This window comes from Agelaius phoeniceus, chromosome 8 (assembly GCF_051311805.1).
Source record: "Agelaius phoeniceus isolate bAgePho1 chromosome 8, bAgePho1.hap1, whole genome shotgun sequence".
In the NCBI taxonomy this organism is placed as follows: domain Eukaryota; kingdom Metazoa; phylum Chordata; class Aves; order Passeriformes; family Icteridae; genus Agelaius; species Agelaius phoeniceus.
Genome location: NC_135272.1, coordinates 26,444,396 through 26,466,149, shown reverse-complemented (window position 1 = coordinate 26,466,149; position 21,754 = coordinate 26,444,396). Strand labels below are relative to the sequence as shown.

Sequence of the window (21,754 nt, the reverse complement as noted above, 5' to 3'; positions counted from 1 at the left end):
CAGATGTAATACATATCAGGGTGAAAGCTTTCAATGATTTCCAAAGTGAATATGCACAGAGAGTTTATATGCAGAGATGCTGGCTGTATTTATAGCTTGAAAAGTTCCTACTAGAAGTAACTTATCTGAAAAGTCAGATAACCCAGAGCAAACACATGCAAATCATGTCCTTTTAAATGCTATGTGAAATAATGCATATGCTGCCTAATTTGGTTCAGATACCTGATGATTTCCAAGATAATTATAATACTTACAGTAGGGGTCATGGTAGTATAGAGAAATAGCTGAAACATTTGAATTGTTTGCTCCTGACTATGTTAAACTGACTTCAGGTTAACAGGTTAGAGATACAAATATGGTGGAGGATAATGCCTACTGGAAGCTCAGAGTCCCTCTAAGGAATGGAGAACATGATGCAAAAATGATTGTGTTAATAAAAGAACAATACATTTGCTTTCCACATAATGGTCACCAGCCTTCCAGATGAATATCCTTATTGGGGAAAAAAAAATTAACCAACCAGCGCTCTTGAATATGTGCACAGGCAGAAAGGCTTTGCATCTTAGTGTTATGAAAAATGTATATGTTCCAAACCCACTCTGTGGCACCATCAGCTTCCCTATTAAACAAGCAATTGCTTCATCCTGCCAAGTCCATTAATTTTCTGTTACCCTGCCACCAAATTATTGATTTCTCCCCTCACCCCCAATCACATCCAACTGTCCTTCAGTTTGTCTGCTTTCTGCTCTAGAAGGGCCTGTAATTGCACCGTGTCTTTCCCATCATCTCTTGCCACCACACTGCCCGAGGCACTCATTATTATCAGCTGCAAACTGCTGTAAGTCAGGTGTTGCTCAAATGATCACAGCATAAAGACAGCAGTTCTCCCTCTGTCTACCTATCAAAAGCTATTGCTCCACATAAATGTACAAAGACAGGCTATTACTTCTGCTGCTGTTGTTTCTTCAGGTGAGAGTTACCATTTCCTTGCTGTTGCTCTCTTCAATATTCCAAGTTTGGAAGCTGGCTTTGCAGTTTTGCTGTGAGGGAAGGGAAACTGCCACAACACTGCCACACTTGTGTGCCGTGGCACTAAGTTGTTGAGTTTAGGCATGAAATAAGAGAAAAGAATAAAAAAAAAAAAACCCAAGCCTGTGTTTTGTAATAATTTCATTGTTTATCGACTGCCAAATTAATATAAAGGAGTCTGTGAATAGAAAAATACAAAATTAGTGGCTTAGAATTGCACCTATTTTGAGTACCTGAGTTAGGGATACAGAAAAGCTACCAGCAGTTGCTGCAGAACTGTCAGCTCCACGCAGGGCTGCAGAACATTTACCCCCATGCTTGTTTACAAGTAGCACTGACAGCAGCAGATCCTTCAATACAAGATCCTTGAGAAACTAATGATACACGTATGAGGACTCTGCAATTATTTATGAATACTCTTTGGAACTCTTGGCTAAAAAAAAAAAGGTGCTTATTTTAGATAACCCAGAGGATTCCTTAGGATTGTAATAATGGTGCCAATATCTCCAGTTCAGTTTTGTTCTAAATTTCTGTCTGATACCAATTTGTGACCTATGCTAATTGCATAATATTTTTTAAATCATTGGTGAGATCTAGTGTAATTTCGGTTGTAGGTTTTTTTGTGTATGTGGTAAAATACAATATAAAAATTAATACGAGATTTTGGAGTATTTGATGGATAAGAATGAAAATATTAGAAATAAAGGATGGGTTAGAGAGAAATATCTCTCCCCATGTCCTCATTTTGCCATTTTGTGGTGTTTTGAAAGTTTTTTTGGTTTTGTTTAAGTGGATCACTAAAAATACTTTATAATAGTATTATATTATAGTATTTATTATATAACATATTATGTTATACTATTTATAGTATTGTAATAGTTCCCTGAACTCCCAGTTTGCACATTCCAGCCTCATTTCAGTTCCTCTGCTTATTGGTTTTCCTATACAAGTCTTCAACTAATTTTTCTCATCCCCCATCCCAGTGGTTATTATGCTACTTTATATATTTTTCCTCACATGTTTCTTTGCTGTTTTCCCACATTGCTGGTGTTTTTCTTTTGATTTTTCCACTCCCTCTAGAAGTAACTGCACAAGTCAATTGTAATTATTAAGAGAAGCAAACTAGGGATGGAACAGCAATAATGCAGGAATTTCTGTGTGGGTGTCCAAAAATGGTAAAGCAGCACCTATCCCTCAACAGTGTCTCTCACTTCACCTTTTAGTATTACCAAGGGTAAAATAGAACCAGTTCTTATTTGTTTTCAATCCTTCAGGAGCAAATCCCTGCCTAAATCAGGATGAATAATAACAGTGTGTTCCCATCACATTTGTAGCTGCTGAAAATCATTATAACTTCCTCAATCTTATGACTCTCCTTATTTTACTAGGATTGCCAACTTTTCAACCAAAAATACCAACACTTAAGGGACAGTGGTGCAATCTGGCTTTTACACTAGATACCTCTTAAAAGCATGGGAAAACCATGGTACATGAAGCCATGTTCTTTTTTCTGCGGATAAACCTTTTTTTTTTTTATTTAAGAAGAAATTGTTCCTCACTGCAGGTGATAATAGATGGGTAATTTTTCCACTTCCTAAACAACAATTGTGTTTCACCTCCATGAACCTGGTTAATGGATTATGAAGTCCGAAGTGACAGTTCTGGCTATGTAGAGCAATACTGCTACTTCCCTGAATTAGATCCTAGTTTAATTTTATTAATATTTTTCTTTTTAGGAATAATTTAAAATTTTCAAATAATGGGGAATCCATTGCAAATTGTGATAAATTAGGCAGTAAAGACAGTGATGAAAGAATAAATTTTGCTGTTTGCTTCCATTCTGAGTTTGTCTCATTTGCTCTTCATTCTTGCATCTTACAATTTTGTCTTCTGGATCTAAAAACTTCTAAAATTTTTCCTTCCCATGGAAAGGTACAGGATAAAGATCATTGTTATAGCCTCTCTGGAAGCCCCTCCAGTTTATCAGCTGTGGGTACTGGCACTGCATCAAGCATCCAGGAGCTTTCACCCCTGTGCCAAAAACCACAATGTTATGTTATGTTTAATTTGCACGTGGCTTATTTTCTTTTCATTGACATCTATCCTGTCCTAAAATAGAGCAAATTTTCATTTACTGTTGTAGGTATTATTTAACTGTTCTTTAACTACAAGTTTGCTTTTGTTTTTTTTATGCTTTCTCCATTTCTAACTTTATTTCAAGCTGCACAAACAAGAATTTCCTGCAAGTCTTACTAGCTTTCCTCTGCTCCAGTTTGAAAGACTAGTGGCATCTCCCCATATTTTGAGAATGTTTTAGATAAACCATGTGCAAAAAACAGCTGTTTCATTGGAGGTGAAACAGCCCTGAAGGGGCAGTGCCAGGCTGAATGACACCCTCACCCAAAATTCTAGTTAACTGCACCTTCCTTGATGTTTTTCCCCTGACAGATGTGAGGAAAAAATTCTGCACTTTTTTCTTTAACTTAATACATGGTACTACCAAACCTCCATTTATCATCATGGACCGGTGAGATTTGCAATACTCAATAACTCAGACAATTTTTCTGTGGAGCTCCTTCTGTTGGCTAGGATTTGTTGGGTGCTTATTTAGAAACAATAATCATTTTCTCTCTGCCAGCAGCAACAACCACCTGCATTTCCTAAGGCTATTATTTACAATAGAGAAAATCTAGAAAATATTTTTCATCATTTTTATATAACACCATGCCAGTGACAGGCTCTGCAATTCAACAATGCTCATGTGAAAATGAGATACATTTTCCAGATAACTCATCATTAAGCCAGTCATCGTTTACTTAAAAAAATAAAACCAAGTACAACCCCCCAGTATTCTTTAGGAAGGTTTGTGAAACCTTTCAGAGGTTTTGATTGGTTTCCAAATGGGATGCTCTTATCCACTGAGGTCCTCCCTAATCTTTTCCTGCCCCAACAAAACAGAGACAGCATAAAACAAAAACACCATTAGTGCCTCATGGAGGGACATGCCATAAAGTAAGGTCAGACCTCAAACCCCTTTGGCCCCACAGGGAAGAAACACTTTGCTTCTTCCTGCATCACTGGTAAAGAATATAACAATGCAGACAACAATACAGTTAATGTTTAATAAAGTTACACCTCTATAAAACATAAGCCTTGACTATAATTAAACTGAGACATCCCTTAAGATACCCCCAGATGACTTAGTTGCAAAGAGCTATGTATTGAACAAATAGGGATTTGTTTTCAGTAAGGAAAGCAACCTTTGGATTTAGACATGTTCTGCTAAAAATACAAGTTTTACTGCTGTTTGTTCTGGGTGACTAGGGTTGTTTGAGTACCGTTTCTCTTTTATTCAAGCCTCCACTAATTACCAAAGGATTTAATTTTAAAATATTTAGCATTTCAGTGAAGTACAGAACTCACAAGGTTACTTAGTTTCTTTCAAAAATAATTTTTCCATGGAAGCTACCTTGCCTTCCTGTGGCTCAGGGTATTACAATTCTCATTTTGTGAGGGGAATACTGAATCTATGTGCAAGCTTCAAATAATTGGTTTTCTTTGGGTGACAATATAAGTTTTCATTACAAAGCCCAGACTTTTCAGAATGCTGAAGCACAGCTGGTGTTCTTTGAATAGGAAAGTTGGTGTTTCAAATTATTGGAACCTTTAGAAAATTCTGAGATTGATCATGTGTTTTTTCATGGTGAACTGGATTATTCAGAGGAATGCTATTAATAAGAAAGCAAGTCTGTTGTCTCTTCAGGTGTGGTGGGACCTACACAATAATGATCAGACACAACCTGATTGCAATTTACTGGGTTTTATGCATACACATACCCACAAAGATGATATATGTCTTCCCTAGCATACGTTAGGAACACTCTTTTCCTATCAACAAGGACATTCCAAAGCTGCTCCTTGTGTATTGATAGTGAATTGCCCAAAACTTTTATTTTATTAACAGCTGTTATAGTAACAGCTTTATTTAAGAGCTATTCTTCCACAAGCCTTGGTTTTGACACAAATTAAAGTGTAATCCCTCTAATAGGTAAACACAAACAAATTTCTGCTTTAGATTTTTTTTAAGTGCTTTGAGTTGTGGCAAATACTAAATGGCAGAAGAATTTCTCAAGATTAGACAAATGTCTGCCCAGACAGATGGTGACTGCTGCAGGATGAACTTCTGAGTGGTCTTCAGGTCAGACCCTCAAACTCCATTTCTAGAACCTGTCAGAAAACTCCATATATTGATATTTATAGTAGGCTAATCTATCTGAATATGTGATGATCTAAATAAATAAAAATTCATAAATACAATAAGGAAAATCACAAACCCACTGTTAAGCATGTCACTGTAGCAGAACTTCCCCACTGCCGCTGTCACCTGGCCATAAAAAGAAACCTGTCAGACAGAGCCTAGAAAAAACTTTACAAAATTAAAGTCAACATTTAAATGATTCATACCTAAAGCAATGGACTGCACACATTAAAATAGAAAGGCTCCTATCAGGAAGGCTTGGGGTGAGAAGTCACAGTAGATGTTGATGTTCAGCCAAGTAGTAAGCAGTCCCTGATTGCCAACTTTTTTTCTTTTTTTTTAGTTTGACGCAGACAGAGATGAAGAAGAAGTGTTCTCTGACATAAGTTCTGCAGTTGACAATAAACTATTTGCAAACAAAGAGACTGCAGCAGGTGAGTTAATGTGAGATTTAAAGAACCATATTTATTGTACTGCATTTGACGTTGGGATGCCTCTTTCATATTCTTCAAGTTTGGATGTGGGTACTGTAGCAGTCTTGACTGACCTCAAACATTTGCACAATTGCACAAAAATCTCTATATTTGGAAACTTCATATAGCTTATCCAACAACTTGTTTATCTATCAGTTAGCCTTAAAATACTGTGGCAAGTCCACTAAGCTATACTATTAATAAAAAAATCATGTAAGTTTTCAATTTCAGTTGTTAGCTGCTTCAGTTCCATTGATACCTTGGTGTTCACTAGAAAATCAGTCCTGTGAGATTAATGATCATACTTCCTCCCTAATAATTGGTGTGTGAATATAAGTCAAGTGTTTGGGGATTTCATTTATTTGTTTATTTATTATTTATGCTTACTGAGGCTTGAATATCTTCAAAGTAAAGCCTTTGAGAGACAAAGGACTGCAAAAGAATTGAAGCTAAAAATCAAAGCACTGAAAATATGTAACGTCTGTCAGAAATGTTTTGCTTGAGGGCAGCAGAGGAGTGTTCCTTGGTAACTTCACAACTTCTTCCTTTTACAGTGGCATCCCTGGCTGTTTTTCAAATCAACTCCTAGGGTTACATATGTAGATGATGTCATAAATGCCTTCTGAACCAGCACACAAAAAGAAATTTTGGATAATGTTCTAAATGAGATAAAGATGAAGTACCGAGGTGGGGAGGGTGAGGGCAGTGAATGCAAGGGGAGCTGGGGTTGGGGACAATGATGAGAATTATAAGAAGTGCAGCATCTAAAAAGCCCACAGGATTCTAGTGGTCACCCTTCAGATAAGAGGCACAAGAATAAAGATGACTTTCTTTCTCTGTTAGATGGCACACTTATTTATTTTGTGCTTAGCCTTATTCATAGAGGCAACAGGTTGATCACAAACCTAAAATGGCATTCCCATTGTACAACATTGTGTCATAGGGAATCCATTGCCTCTGGATTCCCTAAATGATTTAAATTCTTGACAGGAGGAAGAGGAAAGAAGTGTCATAAAGGTGCAAGCTCTGACAAACAGCTTGACAAGAGCTAAGCATTTTGCACAAACTGTTTGTGATTCTGGATGAGTTCCAGTCAGTTCCTCGAAAGTCTGATCCATTTAATAAATCCCTCACCAAAATAATTGGGTAGCCATGAGCAGATGCCATGCCACATTCACCTAATTAGTGCCTACTTTGAGCACTGATAATAATAAGGAGATTTGAGGGTTCTATGAAGGTTTTTATGAGATCAGGTGTTTAATTTCCAGATGTTTCAATTCCAGCATGTCTTGATCTCACTTCTTGTCTTCTAATCTTATTAGTTATATTGCAGTATACTGTAGTTCCTTGTAGCAAACATAAACATAGTATTTCTAATATTTTCATGCCTCCACATCAATCTAATTCATGTTATACCTGTAAAATCCAGTTGTAATCAACTTTGTAACAATATGTACCAAAAGAAAAAAAGTAAAATGTTTATAGATGAAAATACAATTTTCTCATTGTTGCCTTCTACAACATATTAAGAACGTTGCCAAGAGCAACAACCTGTCATGAAACTCAACAGTGTAAGGTTGCAATAAAATTTGTATTAGAAGCATCTTACAGAGAGGAAAATTAAAATGTAATCATTCTAATGCTAATCAGTGCTTCAACAAATTATTTCTATAATATTCCACTTGAAATTTATCTTCTAAGCATTTGTCTTGCCCAAATGCTTATATGCAATATGTATTAATTGAGTTATTACATGGTGCTTCAGAGCATGTTCCATAACATAAAAAGACACGTTTATTTTATTGAGTTTAAACTTGTTATTGAGAGAAGCAGTATGTTTCATGGGATAGGCTTAGATTGCTTTTATGACAGTCAGTGCTGAACTGTGTGAATACTATCATTGTTAAAATATGAGTATGGGCATATTTGAGCCAATGAACCATACTGAATAGAATTGCTAGCAGGATTCAAAATAAGTAATGTATTTAAGCAAAGATTGGAAATTCATTAGCTGATTTGCTAAACACAAATGGTCCAAGGAGCAGACTTAATTAATTTGCATGATGGGTCATAGCTACCTTGTGATGGGAAGTGAAGTCAACTGCAGATAAATTTAGACAGATCAGTACAGTCTATTTTCATTGTATAAATTAATTTAGTGAACTGTGAAAAAGCAATGCTTGACATTTGCATTCATGACAACTTAAGGATGAACAAATTTTCAGAAAAAGTGCCATGAACCCAGGCTTAAAACACTGAAGTGTTTTATTGGACCAGAGACTTTACAGCCATGATCCCCTGGGCTTTGGGCTGCATCTCTGTGGTAGGAATTACACACCTGCCTATGACAGCCACACTCTCTCAGCTTTCCATGATCAATATTGTGCAATTCAGCTTAGGAGCAACAAACATTATGGAAAATACAGCATAAAACATGAAATACAGCCTCATGGTGAAGGAAGTGACTGAGCACAGCCATGCACCCCTCTGTCCCTGACTGTCAGGCTTGGCAGGGGTAGCACCTGTCAGCACATCCTTGTACAACTGCAGCCACCTTTAATTAACCTTGTCCTCTGTGCTGTGTCACTGGATCCTCTTGGATTCCTCACAAGACAAGTTTTTATGAAAGACACCTTCAGTGTCAAGACATAAAACATGGGAAAAAAAGGGATTGCATTTCAACCTGTTCCTCCCCAGAGACCTGATGATTCAGTTAATGGGGATTTAATAAAAACTTTCAGCTGCCTTATTTTTAAATTGTGCAGTACTGCACCTAATAAAATCCTCTCTTTTTTCCTCTAAGGAAAACACAGGGCACATGAAAGTGACCAGGTGCCCCTTTCCTTAACTTTATTCAAGCAATCAAGGAAACATATTTTAAGCCCTAAGGGTACCTTTTCAGATCACATGCTGGCAAGTTATTTCTCCATGGCAGTTGAACTTTCATGGGCTTTCTTAAATTTTTAACTTGAATTTCCCCTTTTGCAATTGATAAAGTTACTCAGATCACTTCCTAAAGGTTCATAAAAGCACAGGAGGGCTCCAAGGTTACCCAAGAGCTTATTTGAGCCAAGAGATTATTTGGTGGAAGGGGACACCCTTTTGAAGGAATTAAGACAAATCAGACTGTAAGCCTTTCCTCCTAATAGACAAGTGTGAATTGTTTTTATAGCCTAGTTCTCATGGTACCAACTTAGCAAAGGAAAAACAATGCAACTTGCTCAGAAAAGGCAATAAAAGTTATTTATGATCAACTGTTTTGTTGTCAGACATGAGATGTGCAGCCTGCAGTCTCAGTGAAAGTAGCTGGGCATGTTTGCTTCCAAACTCTTTTCCTTAAGATGACATTGTGCATTTCACCTTTGAGAGATAAACGTTGCCACAGGTTTTATGAAAAATGTTGCTGATTTAAACTCACATTTAGAAAACCTGAGCCAAGTTTTGAATTCTGCACTTTCCAAGGCTCTCCTTTTGGCTTTAGCCTTGTCTGGAGACCTGCCTAGAGCAGGATTCCCGACTGCCAGTACCTTGCCAAGGGGCTCCCTGCTGTGCCTCTGCTGCCTGTCTACAAGCCATAGTTAGTGAGCTCCTTGTTCTCCCCTGCAAGACCTGTTGAGGAAGATTTAGTCCAACCTTAGCAAAATATGCTCCCTCCAACAATGAACTGAGCTGGAGCATAGCAAACTACTTATGCTGCACCAGGGATATCGCAAGAACTCTGATATGTCCCTTAATTACTTTATCTTGTCTTGGGAGTAGCCATTTGCTTCAATTCATTTCTCATGGGTTTGTCTTTAGGCAATTTGAGAAGGGTAAAGAAGTCTGAGCATTGTTCAGTGATAGATGGTTATGGGGTTTGTTAGTTTTCATTAAAGCATGAAAGAAAAGACTGATTTTCAATTTTTCTTGAATATAACCTAGGAAGAAGCTATGCTTTTCCGAGGACACCAGTATTCTAATTCAAGGGAAAAAGGCTTTAAGATGCTTGACCATATTAAAATTGTATAACCATTATGGCTTTTATCACTTAATATACATTATGCATGAGTATTCATTTTCAGCCTGACCTTTACATTTAAGTTTGCAGCACCATATTTCATACTAATGTTTCTAGCTAAGAATATATACTGCTCTTGGTAGTTAAGTGACAGTTAATCAAGTGCCTTTAATAAAGTGCCAACAAGTGCCTTTAGCAGTGATTGATGTGTCAGAGTAGGCCAGTGCCGGTGACAACTGAGACTTAGTTAAATTATATTATCAACAATGACACGGTGTTAAGAGTGAGATGTCAGCTGTGTAAGATAAATCAAAAAATTAAGATTCTTTCAGCAGCTGGAAATCTATTTCCTTGCATATATCTTTCAGAGAAAGTTATTTTCAAAAGACCATAAAGTGTACATGCCAGAAAACATGCTGTGTGTGTACATGTGACACTGCCGTACCAGGAGTATAATTCCTTTCTGTAATTTCTCTGTAGCAATCTGAAAAACTATACATGAGCATTGGGGGTGGGGGCAGGGGAGTGAGGAACCAAAACAAAAGCACCATCAGATGGTAGATGCAGGTCTTTCCCTGGTTTCTCTTAGGTAGTCCAGAAAGTTAAATTTAAGATTAATTTGGCAGTTATTGTGATAAGGATTGCGAACTAAGACACCCTGGAATCGTCATTTGTACCATGCAGTTACAGTTTTTGGTCATCATGACATCCAGCTCCTCTCCTCTATTCTCTCTGTCAGGGATATTTACTTCACCACCCACATGGATTATTACTATGCAAACTTCTAAAGCAAACAAACCCAGATAATATATAAATGCATCTGGCACAAATTGAACTGCAAAATCTGTTATTGATAGTGCTTGTTACAGCAAGCCACCCATACAAACAACTCTAATGGTGAGAAAACAACTCCAGGTCAGCAATAGGCTTAAAACTATGTACCCTCAGTGCCAGTGCTTGCAGGAACATCATACCAGGCAGAGACACCTGTAACCCAGGAAGGAGGAGTTGTTTTCTTCATCAGGGATCTTGTTTCACTGAGGACATGAGGAGACAAAACAAAACACAGCTGACACTTTCCCTGGTGTTACCTGTTGCTGCCCACATGATGTGAGTGGTTGGATTCATCTGTGGCTAGCTGGTTATAATTTTTAGGTTTCTGTGTATCATTACAATATTTTTGTTATTCTCATTTTACTAATGCTGTGAAAGTGACTTCTTTAGTCTCATGCCTATTGACAGTTTTATGTGTTTAGAATATATGCAGTATTTGGTTTAGAGCTGCACCATCTGGAGGACTCAGGAGAACATTTCCTTCTTTATTGCCCAGGATAATCTGAATGGGGTGACAGTGCCAGAATATGATGACCATGTTACAGCCTTCCTATGTTTATATAGAAACATTATTGGTGGTTTATCCTCCCATTGTGGTTTAGCAATGACTCCTCCCCTACATGGCTTCTTGAAATATCAAGCTCAGTTTCTGTTGTCCTGCACCTTCAGCAGTTCAGCTGAAGCTAAACTGTAAAGCTCAGCCAAGTCAAGGCTTCTCAGCAATTGGATTTTGTCATCCCAAGTGCAAGAGACTGCATTCTTCCTGGTCCTGCCACAGGAAGATGACAAGGAGAAGGGGCAGAGCCATACAGACTCCTTGGGAAGGGATAGAAGAGGATGGAAATGGAGACAATTGCTGCTGGAAGCATGCTGCTTTGGTCCCCTATCCACACCACTCAAGGACCCTTATCTGCTAATCAGAAATCAGCATTTCCTTTCTCTTTCTTAAACTGGTTTGTATTCTCCCTTGAGTGTGGAAATTTAAAACTGCAAGTCATGGCATGCAGAACACCCTGCCCAATAAATATGCAATCAAGCTAAAACAATTCACCATTTAGCACAGCCCTTCCTTATTAAGATCTGCAGTAACTTTTATGGATATTTTGAAGGCTTTGCTAATGAAATACCATTCACCTGGGCACTCCAGCAAACCTGAATGGTTGGTTCTTTGGATCACAGTTTTTGCACAGATACAGACAATTGGAAATATTATAGTGTTCTACCACATTAAGTGAAAGTTTTCAATCCATTTCTGAATTCTAATTTTCTTTCCTATTTTAGGGCCAAATGAACTTGATTGCAGTCTGATTATGGATTCTGGAGATGCTGTTTATACAGAATTTGACTTTGAAGATCAGGTAATTTTCTGTACATATGGCTTCTCTCTAGACAGTTTTTTAGTTTATGTATATACTGTGCTATAACATTTGTCTAAACAAGGTGATGGCATTTTAAGGATAGGGCAAATGGATTCTTAAGTGCAACATAAGTAAATTCATGATGCACAGATGTTGCTTTCTGGTTAGGAAAAAAGAATTAATATTATTATATTATTAAGACCCTGTATCTTCTATTACTGTGCATTGCTGAGTTTCCTCCATAAATTTTAAAACGTTGGCAAATGTGACAAATAGAATTGCTAAAATGCACTGTAAGTCTGCTGTATATTTAAGAAGTAAAACTTTTCCAAAGAGCAGTATGAAATTATAAGAAGTGTGAAATATAACTACAGCCAAATCAAACGTTCTCCCTATGAAGAAATGTTTTTAAGAATAAAAAACAACAAAGCCTTACAGTATGTTGAAATCAGCCTTTCTACTGAACCTGTCCAATCCACATCTAAAACCTAAATTTTGATAAGAGTTTTCTTTCTATATAGGAAGAATCCTGGGTGGGGGGGAAGTTATGTATATCTTTCCCCTATAATATTCACATCCACACTGGTAAGGTCACATCTGGAGTACTGTTCAGTTCTGGATTTATTAATATAGGATATGGAGATACTTAAAAGAATCCAGCAAAGGACCACTAAGATAATTAAGGGACTGGGCCATCGCTCTTACAAGGAAGGGCTGAGAGGCCTGACTGTTCAGTCTGGAAAAGAGAAGGCTCAGGGGCACCTCATCAAAATGTACAGAAGTCTGAAGGGAGGATGCAGAGGAAATGGATCCAGGCATTTTCTGTTGCGCAGTGACTGGACAAGAGGCAATGGGCACAAACTGAAGCATGGGAGGTTCCTGAGGTTTGGATGCTGTACTAAGAATAAGGGTTGTGTGCTTGTTACTGTGCTGTGGATAAGCATTTAAGAGAATGACTTAGAATTTAAAAAAAAAACCAAACCAAAAAACCATCTGTCTATCACACCACCATACTTAAGGGTGGTGGTTTCATATGTTTTGCTTCCTGTCTTCCACTTTTGAATGACTTTGCTTGTATTTTCCTCATGAATACCACAAACATCTCTCTAGACTTGTAAGCAGCTTGGCACAGAATGCTAATTTGTGTTTCTGTTGTCATTCAACAAAATGCAGTTGCAAATGTTCTCACCTCTTTTCTCATTACTTGCAAAAGATATCTTTTCTTGTGATGTTTCAAAGCTAGTGACAAAATGAGGGCCAACAAAACTGAATTTTCATTATGATTGGATCATTCATTGATTTTCTTTCACAGTATTCAATGCAACACTTTATCCTCACCTGGAAAATATTATATGTTCTAGCTCCATTCATTTATTTTAATTTTTAGATCCTTTTACTGTTCTTTTTGGCTCAGTTATTTCAGCTTGGCTGTTTTTCAAGAAGGCAGCTTGTCTCTGTCTTCACATCCCTTTTTAAATCACATTCTTTCATAAACCCTTCTTAAAATGTTCTATGTCCAGGAAACTTCTAAATTTCCCATTATCTTTGTACTACACTTTATTATTTAGGGGTTTAGGTCTATAAAGCAGAATCTATATTTATATTATGTTTGGCTATTTGGATGTTAAATTTTGCATTTTAATGACGTTTAAAATAGGTTCTTTGGGAAGAGTACATACACTAAAGAAATCATACTCTTGGTTCATAATGTTTACATAATATTCACAAGTTTTATAGTTACAAAATAAAATAAAATTAATGGAAATGTGAAAATTATACTGATATCATAATAATTTCAAACTATATAGTTCACTGATGATACATTACACCATCCATAAAAGCACTGCAGTTTTGAATGCATGCGATTCTCGCATGAGCTTGAACAAGGCTATGATGGGACCTTATTGCTTTTCTCAATGGCAAATATTCCTTCTGCCAGAATATTGCAGTTAGCTTTTCTCATTATTTGGTTAAACTAACACATTGCCACTCTGGCAAGAGTGCAGTACTGTTAACAAAGAAGGAGAAATGAAGCTGAAACAGTGCTAAAAGCCCATCAATCAGGGACAGCTATATAAATATGAAGTGGCTGACACTAACTGACTTTAAGTGCAAGTCGGTATCTTGATACTTTTTTGCAACATTAAAAAAAAATAAATATTTCTATTACTAATAAATAAATGTACACACAGTTTATATGAAATGCCTTGTACAAATATAAAGAAAATATACAGGGGAAAGCAATTGCAATCAATTTGAAATTGTGGAAGCAAGTATCATATACAGAAGCAAAAAAGGGAGTGGAGATTACCATGAAGTCATAATACCATCTAGCTGCCTGGTCTGAAAAACAAAATGAGAAATTACTCTCAGGATGGAAAGATCAATAACTAAATTCAGGAGTGAGGAACTGCTCACATTCAAAACTTGAGCTCATTTTGACTGTGGCAGTGATTTAATCCTCCAGTGATTTACCACATGCTGTTTACGAATTGTGTGAAGCATCAACAACCTTTACTCAGAGAATCTCAAGTGGAAAAAGAATGTGTGTCTGGATACAAATGTGTCATGCAGTGATGTTATTGCATAGGAAATCTGTCATGAGAATGTGGGGGCTAAGAAGGCTGGTTTCCAAGCAACCTTACACAGCTGAGCTGCTAAAAATGGCTGAATTTTAGGGGAACATCTTGGTAGTCACTGAACAAGGGGAGTTGGGGGTCACACAGAAGACAAAGCCACAGCTGGCAATGGGTGCCTTGGTGCAGCTGAAATGGACTTACACAGATACTTTTGCATTTTCTCATTCTTGGAATGAGCCAGGAAAATCTCCAGTGTAAACTAAACCAAAAAAGCATCGGAGTTGTTCAGATGTACATTAGTTCTTCCAGAATAATGTCTCCTACTGGTAGGCAGGAGCAAGGAGATGGAGTGGTGTGGTTCCAGGCACTGATGGAGTGCTTGGCTCATGTAGGAGTGCCAAGTGCTCCCAGAAACACCTGATAACTCTCCTTGAGACAGTGCAAAGCAACACTAGTCCAAATTAACATCTGGCTTTTCTGGAAGAGTATGCAGGGGAAATTGAATTTAAAACAACTCAGAGAAAGCTAGAGCTTTGAATTGTACGTGTGATAAATGATGGTTCAATTAACTTTATGTAACTAAATTAAAAGTAAGCTGATTGTTTTCTACTGGCTATGCATGAAGAGTTCAAGAACTAGAACACTTGTAATCACTAAGTCCCTACAGCACTGAAAAGCAGGAGGGAAATACCCTTAAAAAAAAATTAAAACCCATTTTTTTCTCCAAATCATTAATAACTGTTTTTCTGGTTTTGTCTCAGATCTGTGAGATCCTGTATTATAAAAAGAATAATATAATATATATATATATTTAGAATTACCTAGAAATACATTCTAAGTATTAAGTAAAGAAATGAAAGAGATAGTACCTCTCATTGAGAATGACTTATGGAAGAACCAAACCAAGGTTCTTGTTTTAGCAATCTCTACAGCCTTTTCTGGAATAATGATTACACTACTCATGACTTGATTGGATAACATAAAAGCAAGGTAACATGGCTAGTTTCAGATATTTTAACCCATATTAAGACTTCAGGAATATATTTTGGGCCAGGAATTTTTGAGTGCTGCAACTTTAAAGAGTATTCTCAATTTGCAGAACTTGCTGTGGTGACTAGTGTCCGGTTTAATGAGGATGGTTCTTTGCTGCTGGAATAGGTTTTTATGCTCACTGTGTTCATTTATACTTGCTATTCAATTTCTCAACTTTGCCAGAGAGACTACCAATGTAATGCCCTTGTTTCTAGAGACCAGAAAGTTTTTATTTTTAACAATTAGATTTTTATTAGAAACCTACTGTTTGTTTTATTTCAAGTGCATTCAGGCAAAAGGGAGTACTGAAGAATTGGCATCAGTGAATCCTATCAAAGAGTTCCAGAAGAAGAGAGCTTTCAATTATTTTGTCATGAAAACAAGCCTTTCAGGAGAACCTTAACTAGCCTGATGAATATTTAGAGTAATTAAAGAAAAAGTTAAAACACACTGTCAGGCAACTGGAGAATGGATACAATCTTGTACAAGTGCTACAGAACTTTAGAATTTGGGAAATGTGAAAACCAGGTCAACTTCAAGTAAAATCCTCAAAAATATATTTAGCCTCTAGTAATATTTGGAACAGGAAGTCACAAATTTCATAGAATGGTTTGGGTTGGAAGGGATGTTAAAGATCATTTAGTTCCAGCTTCCCTGCCACGGGCAGGACCACCTTCCACTAGGCCAGGTTGCTCAGAGACTGACTCACCCTGGCCTTGAATGCTTCCAGAGATGAGACATCCACAGTTTCTGTGGACAACGTGTTCCAGTGCCTCACCACCCTCACATCTACAAAACATGGAAACGCATTTTTGTGCCTTTCAGGGAGTTACCAGTTCTTAACTGAGAGATTTCCATGCCCTTGCAGTGTCATGCTGCATTTACTGATTCAATTAGATAAATGCAATTAGATAAATGCTATAGTGCAAAGAAAAGATTGTCTTTTTTTTTTTTTGACCCCCCTGCAAATGTATGAAAGACCTAGGAAAGGTAGATTTAAAAAAAAAAAACCAAAATGTTTTCTGTTCAGTAATGACAAGCAATCAACTCAATGAAATAAATTGAATAACCCAATCTTTGCTGCAAATTCAGAATGTTTTATAATTAGAAATGTGACAGCTCACTTGAAAAATTCACAAGCAAAACCAAAATCAAGTGGAGGAAAAAAGCTCTGAAAGACACTTACTCATTCTAACAAGAGGAAAAGAGGAAACAGGCTCTCAATTAGAAGTTTTTGCCATGTAGTTACAATTCATTTTGCAGCTTGGTGTAGTTTCCTGTCCAAAGCACTGAGGAATCCAGGCTTTAGGAGAGCAGGAGAAAAGCTTTTAGTGAACTGATGCAAAACAGACTCCACTGCTACCAAGACTATAATAATATTTCCAGCCTGACTGATTAGCATAGCTTGAAACTTAAATATTCAAGAGACATAATGAAAAGTTCCTGAGAGTCTTTTCAATGCAGAGGCAGAACACAAATATTAATAAAACTGTTGGGCTTGAGCAAAGTAAAAGCCTCATTTAACTAAAGCTCTGTGGATTAAACCAAAGACCATTTTCCTCCGTTTACTGTGTTTCCTATCAGTTGTCACTTTGTTTTGACTCCCTTTTCCCTACTCTGAAGATTCAGTCCAAATAGTTTATTTAACCCTTCAGACACAATACTTTGGGGTTAGGATTACAATACTACAGAGGGCAAACTGCACACCTTCATTAGCAGGAGAAATTTTCATTCAGACTTTCAAAAATCAGATAAACATTAATTAAATTCTTGAAGGAGTCAGATTAGAATGTCATATATTAATCATGTGCTTTCTTTTTACTTGAGAACATAATGAACTTCTGGTGTAACAGTAGTTTTATTCATATATGCTGTGCAGCATTAAACATTACAGGTCTTAGTAAAATGACCAAGAGTAACCAGAAGCCATTTGGGCTTTTAATGCTGAACATATCTGCAGTGTCCATTTCTCTTTTGCTGATAGAAAGTGGTATCAATTTGAATTACAGATTCTGGTTATACAGAGAAACTGATTAAAACAGGAATATGGGACAGAAAAGAAAATGAGAGGATACTCAGAGAATGGTTGTAAAACTCTGTTCTCTCAACACTTGTTTTTTGTCAAAGGTGGAGTCCAATCTAGTTTAAGGATATCTGCAAAAAGGCAAAATGAATAAGCATCCAAAGACATGAAAGAGCTGGAGAGGCAGGTCTAACTACAGAGAAAAGATGTTTAATAGCAATGTACTGAAGTCAGTGAACAATCTGTTCAGTTCACGTTGCCATGGAAACTATCCTATTAAATGCTTTAAAAAAAACAGTTCTAGAAACAAAGTACTACAGTTTGCCTTACAAAATGTTTCCTGAATAAGCTCAAACCATGTGTATTTTGGTGCTTTGAAATAATTTTGTAAATGCAAAGAATTTTTTTCTCTTTCAAATCACCATTGTACACTGTAATAAAGGCATGTGTTGGAAAGTCTCCTGCTTTATTTTCCCCCATGCAAACCATGGCAAAATGGGCAAAAAATAACCAGAGTCAGCCTGCACTTTCTTATGTGAAATGCCAGAAGCAGTTGTTTACTTCTTCTTTCACAGATGTTATTTGAACTTACTTTCTGGTGATACTTATATTAGGTAGGGCTAGACTGCCAAGGTTAGTTGAAGTCTTTGCATTCCAATTCTTTCCTAATTTTGAACCCAAAGTTGCTGCCTGCAGCTCTGGTGGCCAGTACAGGGCATAAGGATTCAGTTAAAATCATGCGGAGCTCAAGTGAGTTACTGGAGATTTAAACAGCAGTGACAACATTATTCTTCAAGAGGTGCTGCATTTATGCCTCACTGAATAATTCTGCAGTAAATTATGAAGTCCTTCTCTGTGGCTTGTGGAAGTGCCCTTAGTAAAAGCATTACAATTTACAGTATCTCACCATCATTGCTGTAGGCAGTAGCAGTAGGATACTGCACCTTCTTTCCTCACACCAGCTTGCCCTTCCCCTGGCAAAGCGAGGCTTTATGCCTTCATGAACAAAATATAACTTCCCAGCTAAATTTATGAGTTCTACCTTTACAGTCCAGAGAACTTGCATAATTCTTGGGGAATATCAGGTATCCCACACAGTTGATGCAAATAGGATCCACAGCAGAACTTTTCCTCTTCTACCAAAAGTTGATAAAGAAATGTAAAGGTGTATTTTAAACCCGTTCTGCCTCCTAGATTTAGAGGCCTCACTCAGGGCTGTGAATTGGTTCTGTTCACAAAGCCCAGCATCCCTAAAGACAGCTACCCTTTCTTGAAAACATTTGTTCTAACAATTCCTATATTTTAAAACACTGCAGAAGGAAGTGCCTTTTTATTTCTTTTATATTTCTTAACCACTGTCAAAGTACATCCTGTATATTTTTACATACACATATAAAACTGCAGTGATTGCAAAGATGCTGTTTTACTCTATGAGGTACAAAATTGCTCTTAAAATCACTTATTTGTATTGTATCAAAGCAGAAAAGTGGTTTCTCTGGGTACACTGGAAAATTAAAAAAAAATCCCCTATGTATTTTCAGAAAGCCATATGTTTCCTACTTGGTTTTTTACTCCTTATGTATCCCAGGATTGTGCAGTCAATGTTAGTCATTTTGGGCTTAAATACCAGTCATAAAGAGGGAAAAGTGGCCTAGTTTTAGAACTCCTTCACAGCAGTGCATCTCAAATCAGTGGACTGTTTCTTCAGATAGTTCAATTCCTTCTTAACACAGAAGTCCTTTAGAAATACTGCAGAAGTTGAAAGTTACAGAACTGCCTAATAATAGATAAATAGGTGCTATAGTAAACCTTGAATATGCTTGTGAAATGTTAAGCAGAGAAGGCCTTTGAGAGGTAAAATTTGAACACAATTGTCAATTTTTATCTGAATAGCAGCAAATCATAGGATCTGAGGTTGCACACTGGGTTTGGGGATTTATTTGCAACACTCTATTCTTGTCCTTCTCCATGCCAAGATCTTTTTCTTTTTGAAAACTGATTTGAGACAGGCCTGCAGAAAAGCCTTTCTCATCTTAAGTTTTAAAAACCCCAGAAAAGCACAAAATGCACATACACTTAAAAAAAACCAAACCCAAACCAAACCATTAACAACAAAAAATCCAAATGACTGAATTTCACCTCTCAGAAGACAGCTCTCAGGGCAAATATGTACAGAAGTTAACAAAAACCAATTCTCCCCAAACTATAGCACACAGATTCTGGCTTTTTCCTCTTTAAAGTACCTACAGATATTCTTGATGTTCTTGAAGAACAGGAATGCAAAATCTGAAAAAAACCCAACCAAATTTAAAAGCTGGATAATTTGATATTGGCTTTTGACTGTTAAAAATGGGTTAATCTCTAACTAAGGAGTATCATTTTCTATTATTATTATTATTATTTTAGAATTGATAATAAGTTTTGTTTTAAAAGAATAATCACAGAATCACAGAAAGGGGAAGGTGGGAAGAGGGACTGCAGTGAATCATCTGGTCCAACCTCCCTGCTCAAGGAGGGTCATCCCACAGCCCATGGCACAGGATGACCCTTGAACATCTCCAGTGAGGGAGACTCCAGAACCTCACTGGGCAATCCGTGCCAGTGCTTGTCACCTGCACAGTCAAGTTCTTCCTCTTGTTTAGGAGGAACTTCTGTGCATCAATTTGTGCCTGTTGCCTCTTGTCCCACTGCCCAGCAGCACTGAGCAGAGCCTGGTCCATCCTCTGGCACCTCCCTTCAGACACTGATTGATATTGATTAGGTCCCTTCTCAGCCTTCTCAAGGCTGGCCATGCCCAGCTCACTCAGCTCCCTCACAAGAGAGCATGGCACGGAGTTTTGTCTTTGGTAGGAACCCGGAATTAAATGGGAATCACGGTGATCTCATCTGTCAGAATTCTGTAGATGCTATTATGAACACTGATGTTTTTGCAGTTTTATGCATTGTGAACAAATAAAAATCACCTCGAAAAACATTAGCTCTGTACGCTCATCCTAATTTCTTTAGTCCTTTTTAACACAAATAACTCCACTCTGCTGAGCGGTATGAAGTATATAAGAAAATTTGACTTTCAATGGAGAAAAAAGTCTTGAAGTGCGAGGATATTCCTACTGTGTCTTACCTTATTTATTAGTTCTGTAGCAGGGGAAGTCAGAGCTCAGCCACCTCTGCTTTACAGAGGCATACTATAACACTCAGCTTGCAGAAAGCAGCTCAGGCTGAAAAATTGATTTGAAGTATAAATCAAGTTTAATGGTATGGCTCATAAAATCCATACCCAGGGAGCACTGCCCTTGCATAAAACGAACAAAGAAACATGTGATTTTTATTTGTTTAAATAATTTGTGTCTGAAACATTCCTTGGAATATTTACATTCTCAAATTCAAGCTTGAAAATTGAGCATAATTTTAAGCAGCAGTCACGCTGTATTTCAAATTCAGTCTCATTCTACTGCCTCTTTTCTCCTCTGTCTGTGATTATTTATCATCTTTGGTAAATTTGGAGGAGAAACTCTGGCTATATCTGTTAGAAATCTGAATGAAATGTATCAGGTACTTCTTACCACTCTTTTCTAGAAGCATTCAAACAACAATGAGGTGATAAGGGAGAACTCTTGTCCATGTAAAACAAAAGAAACAAAACCCCAACTAAAACACGCAAGGACTGGAGCAGAGGTTATTACTGGGTAACAGGAAAGCTTTCACATTTCATCAGGTAACTGACATTCATAACAGCTGTCACTAAGTCCTCATGAGGAAAATGTCCCTTCAGTAGATTAAAAAATGAAATCTATTTTATTGATATGCCTTATGAGTACTCATTCATTGGCAGCAAAATTGAAACTTCTGAAGAATTCTGTATCATTCCATTATTGTTTGCTAAGACTTACTGTCATAGTTTGTTACTACAGAAATTAGGTGGGTTGGAACTAGATGAACTTCCAACCCAAATCATTCTATGATTCTGTGGACTTACCTCACAACCTAGCAATGACAGTAACTGCAAAGTCATTAACCAATGAAGTATCTACTACCAGTCAGATATTTACTAATTACAACACAAGTGGCAAGTAAAATGGCAGTCAAAAGCCCGTGTTTTCCAACTCTAAAGACAAATCTCAAATAAGTGATTCTTTACAGGCAGCAAACTTCTCTAATTAGCAATTATTTT

The 21,754-nt window shown here is 37.1% G+C and overlaps 1 protein-coding gene across 3 annotated transcripts in view; it reads left to right on the top strand.

Annotated features, from left to right (window-relative positions):
- The window catches only part of AK5 (adenylate kinase 5), an 82,497-nt gene that overhangs the window by 33,774 nt on the left and 26,969 nt on the right, over window positions 1-21,754 (top strand). For all 3 annotated transcript variants that reach the window (XM_054638094.2, XM_077182379.1, XM_077182380.1), the window contains exons 7-8: window positions 5,631-5,721; window positions 11,873-11,949. In XM_054638094.2, the coding sequence (XP_054494069.2) occupies window positions 5,631-5,721; window positions 11,873-11,949 (168 nt within the window). The remainder of the gene's footprint in view (window positions 1-5,630; window positions 5,722-11,872; window positions 11,950-21,754) is intronic.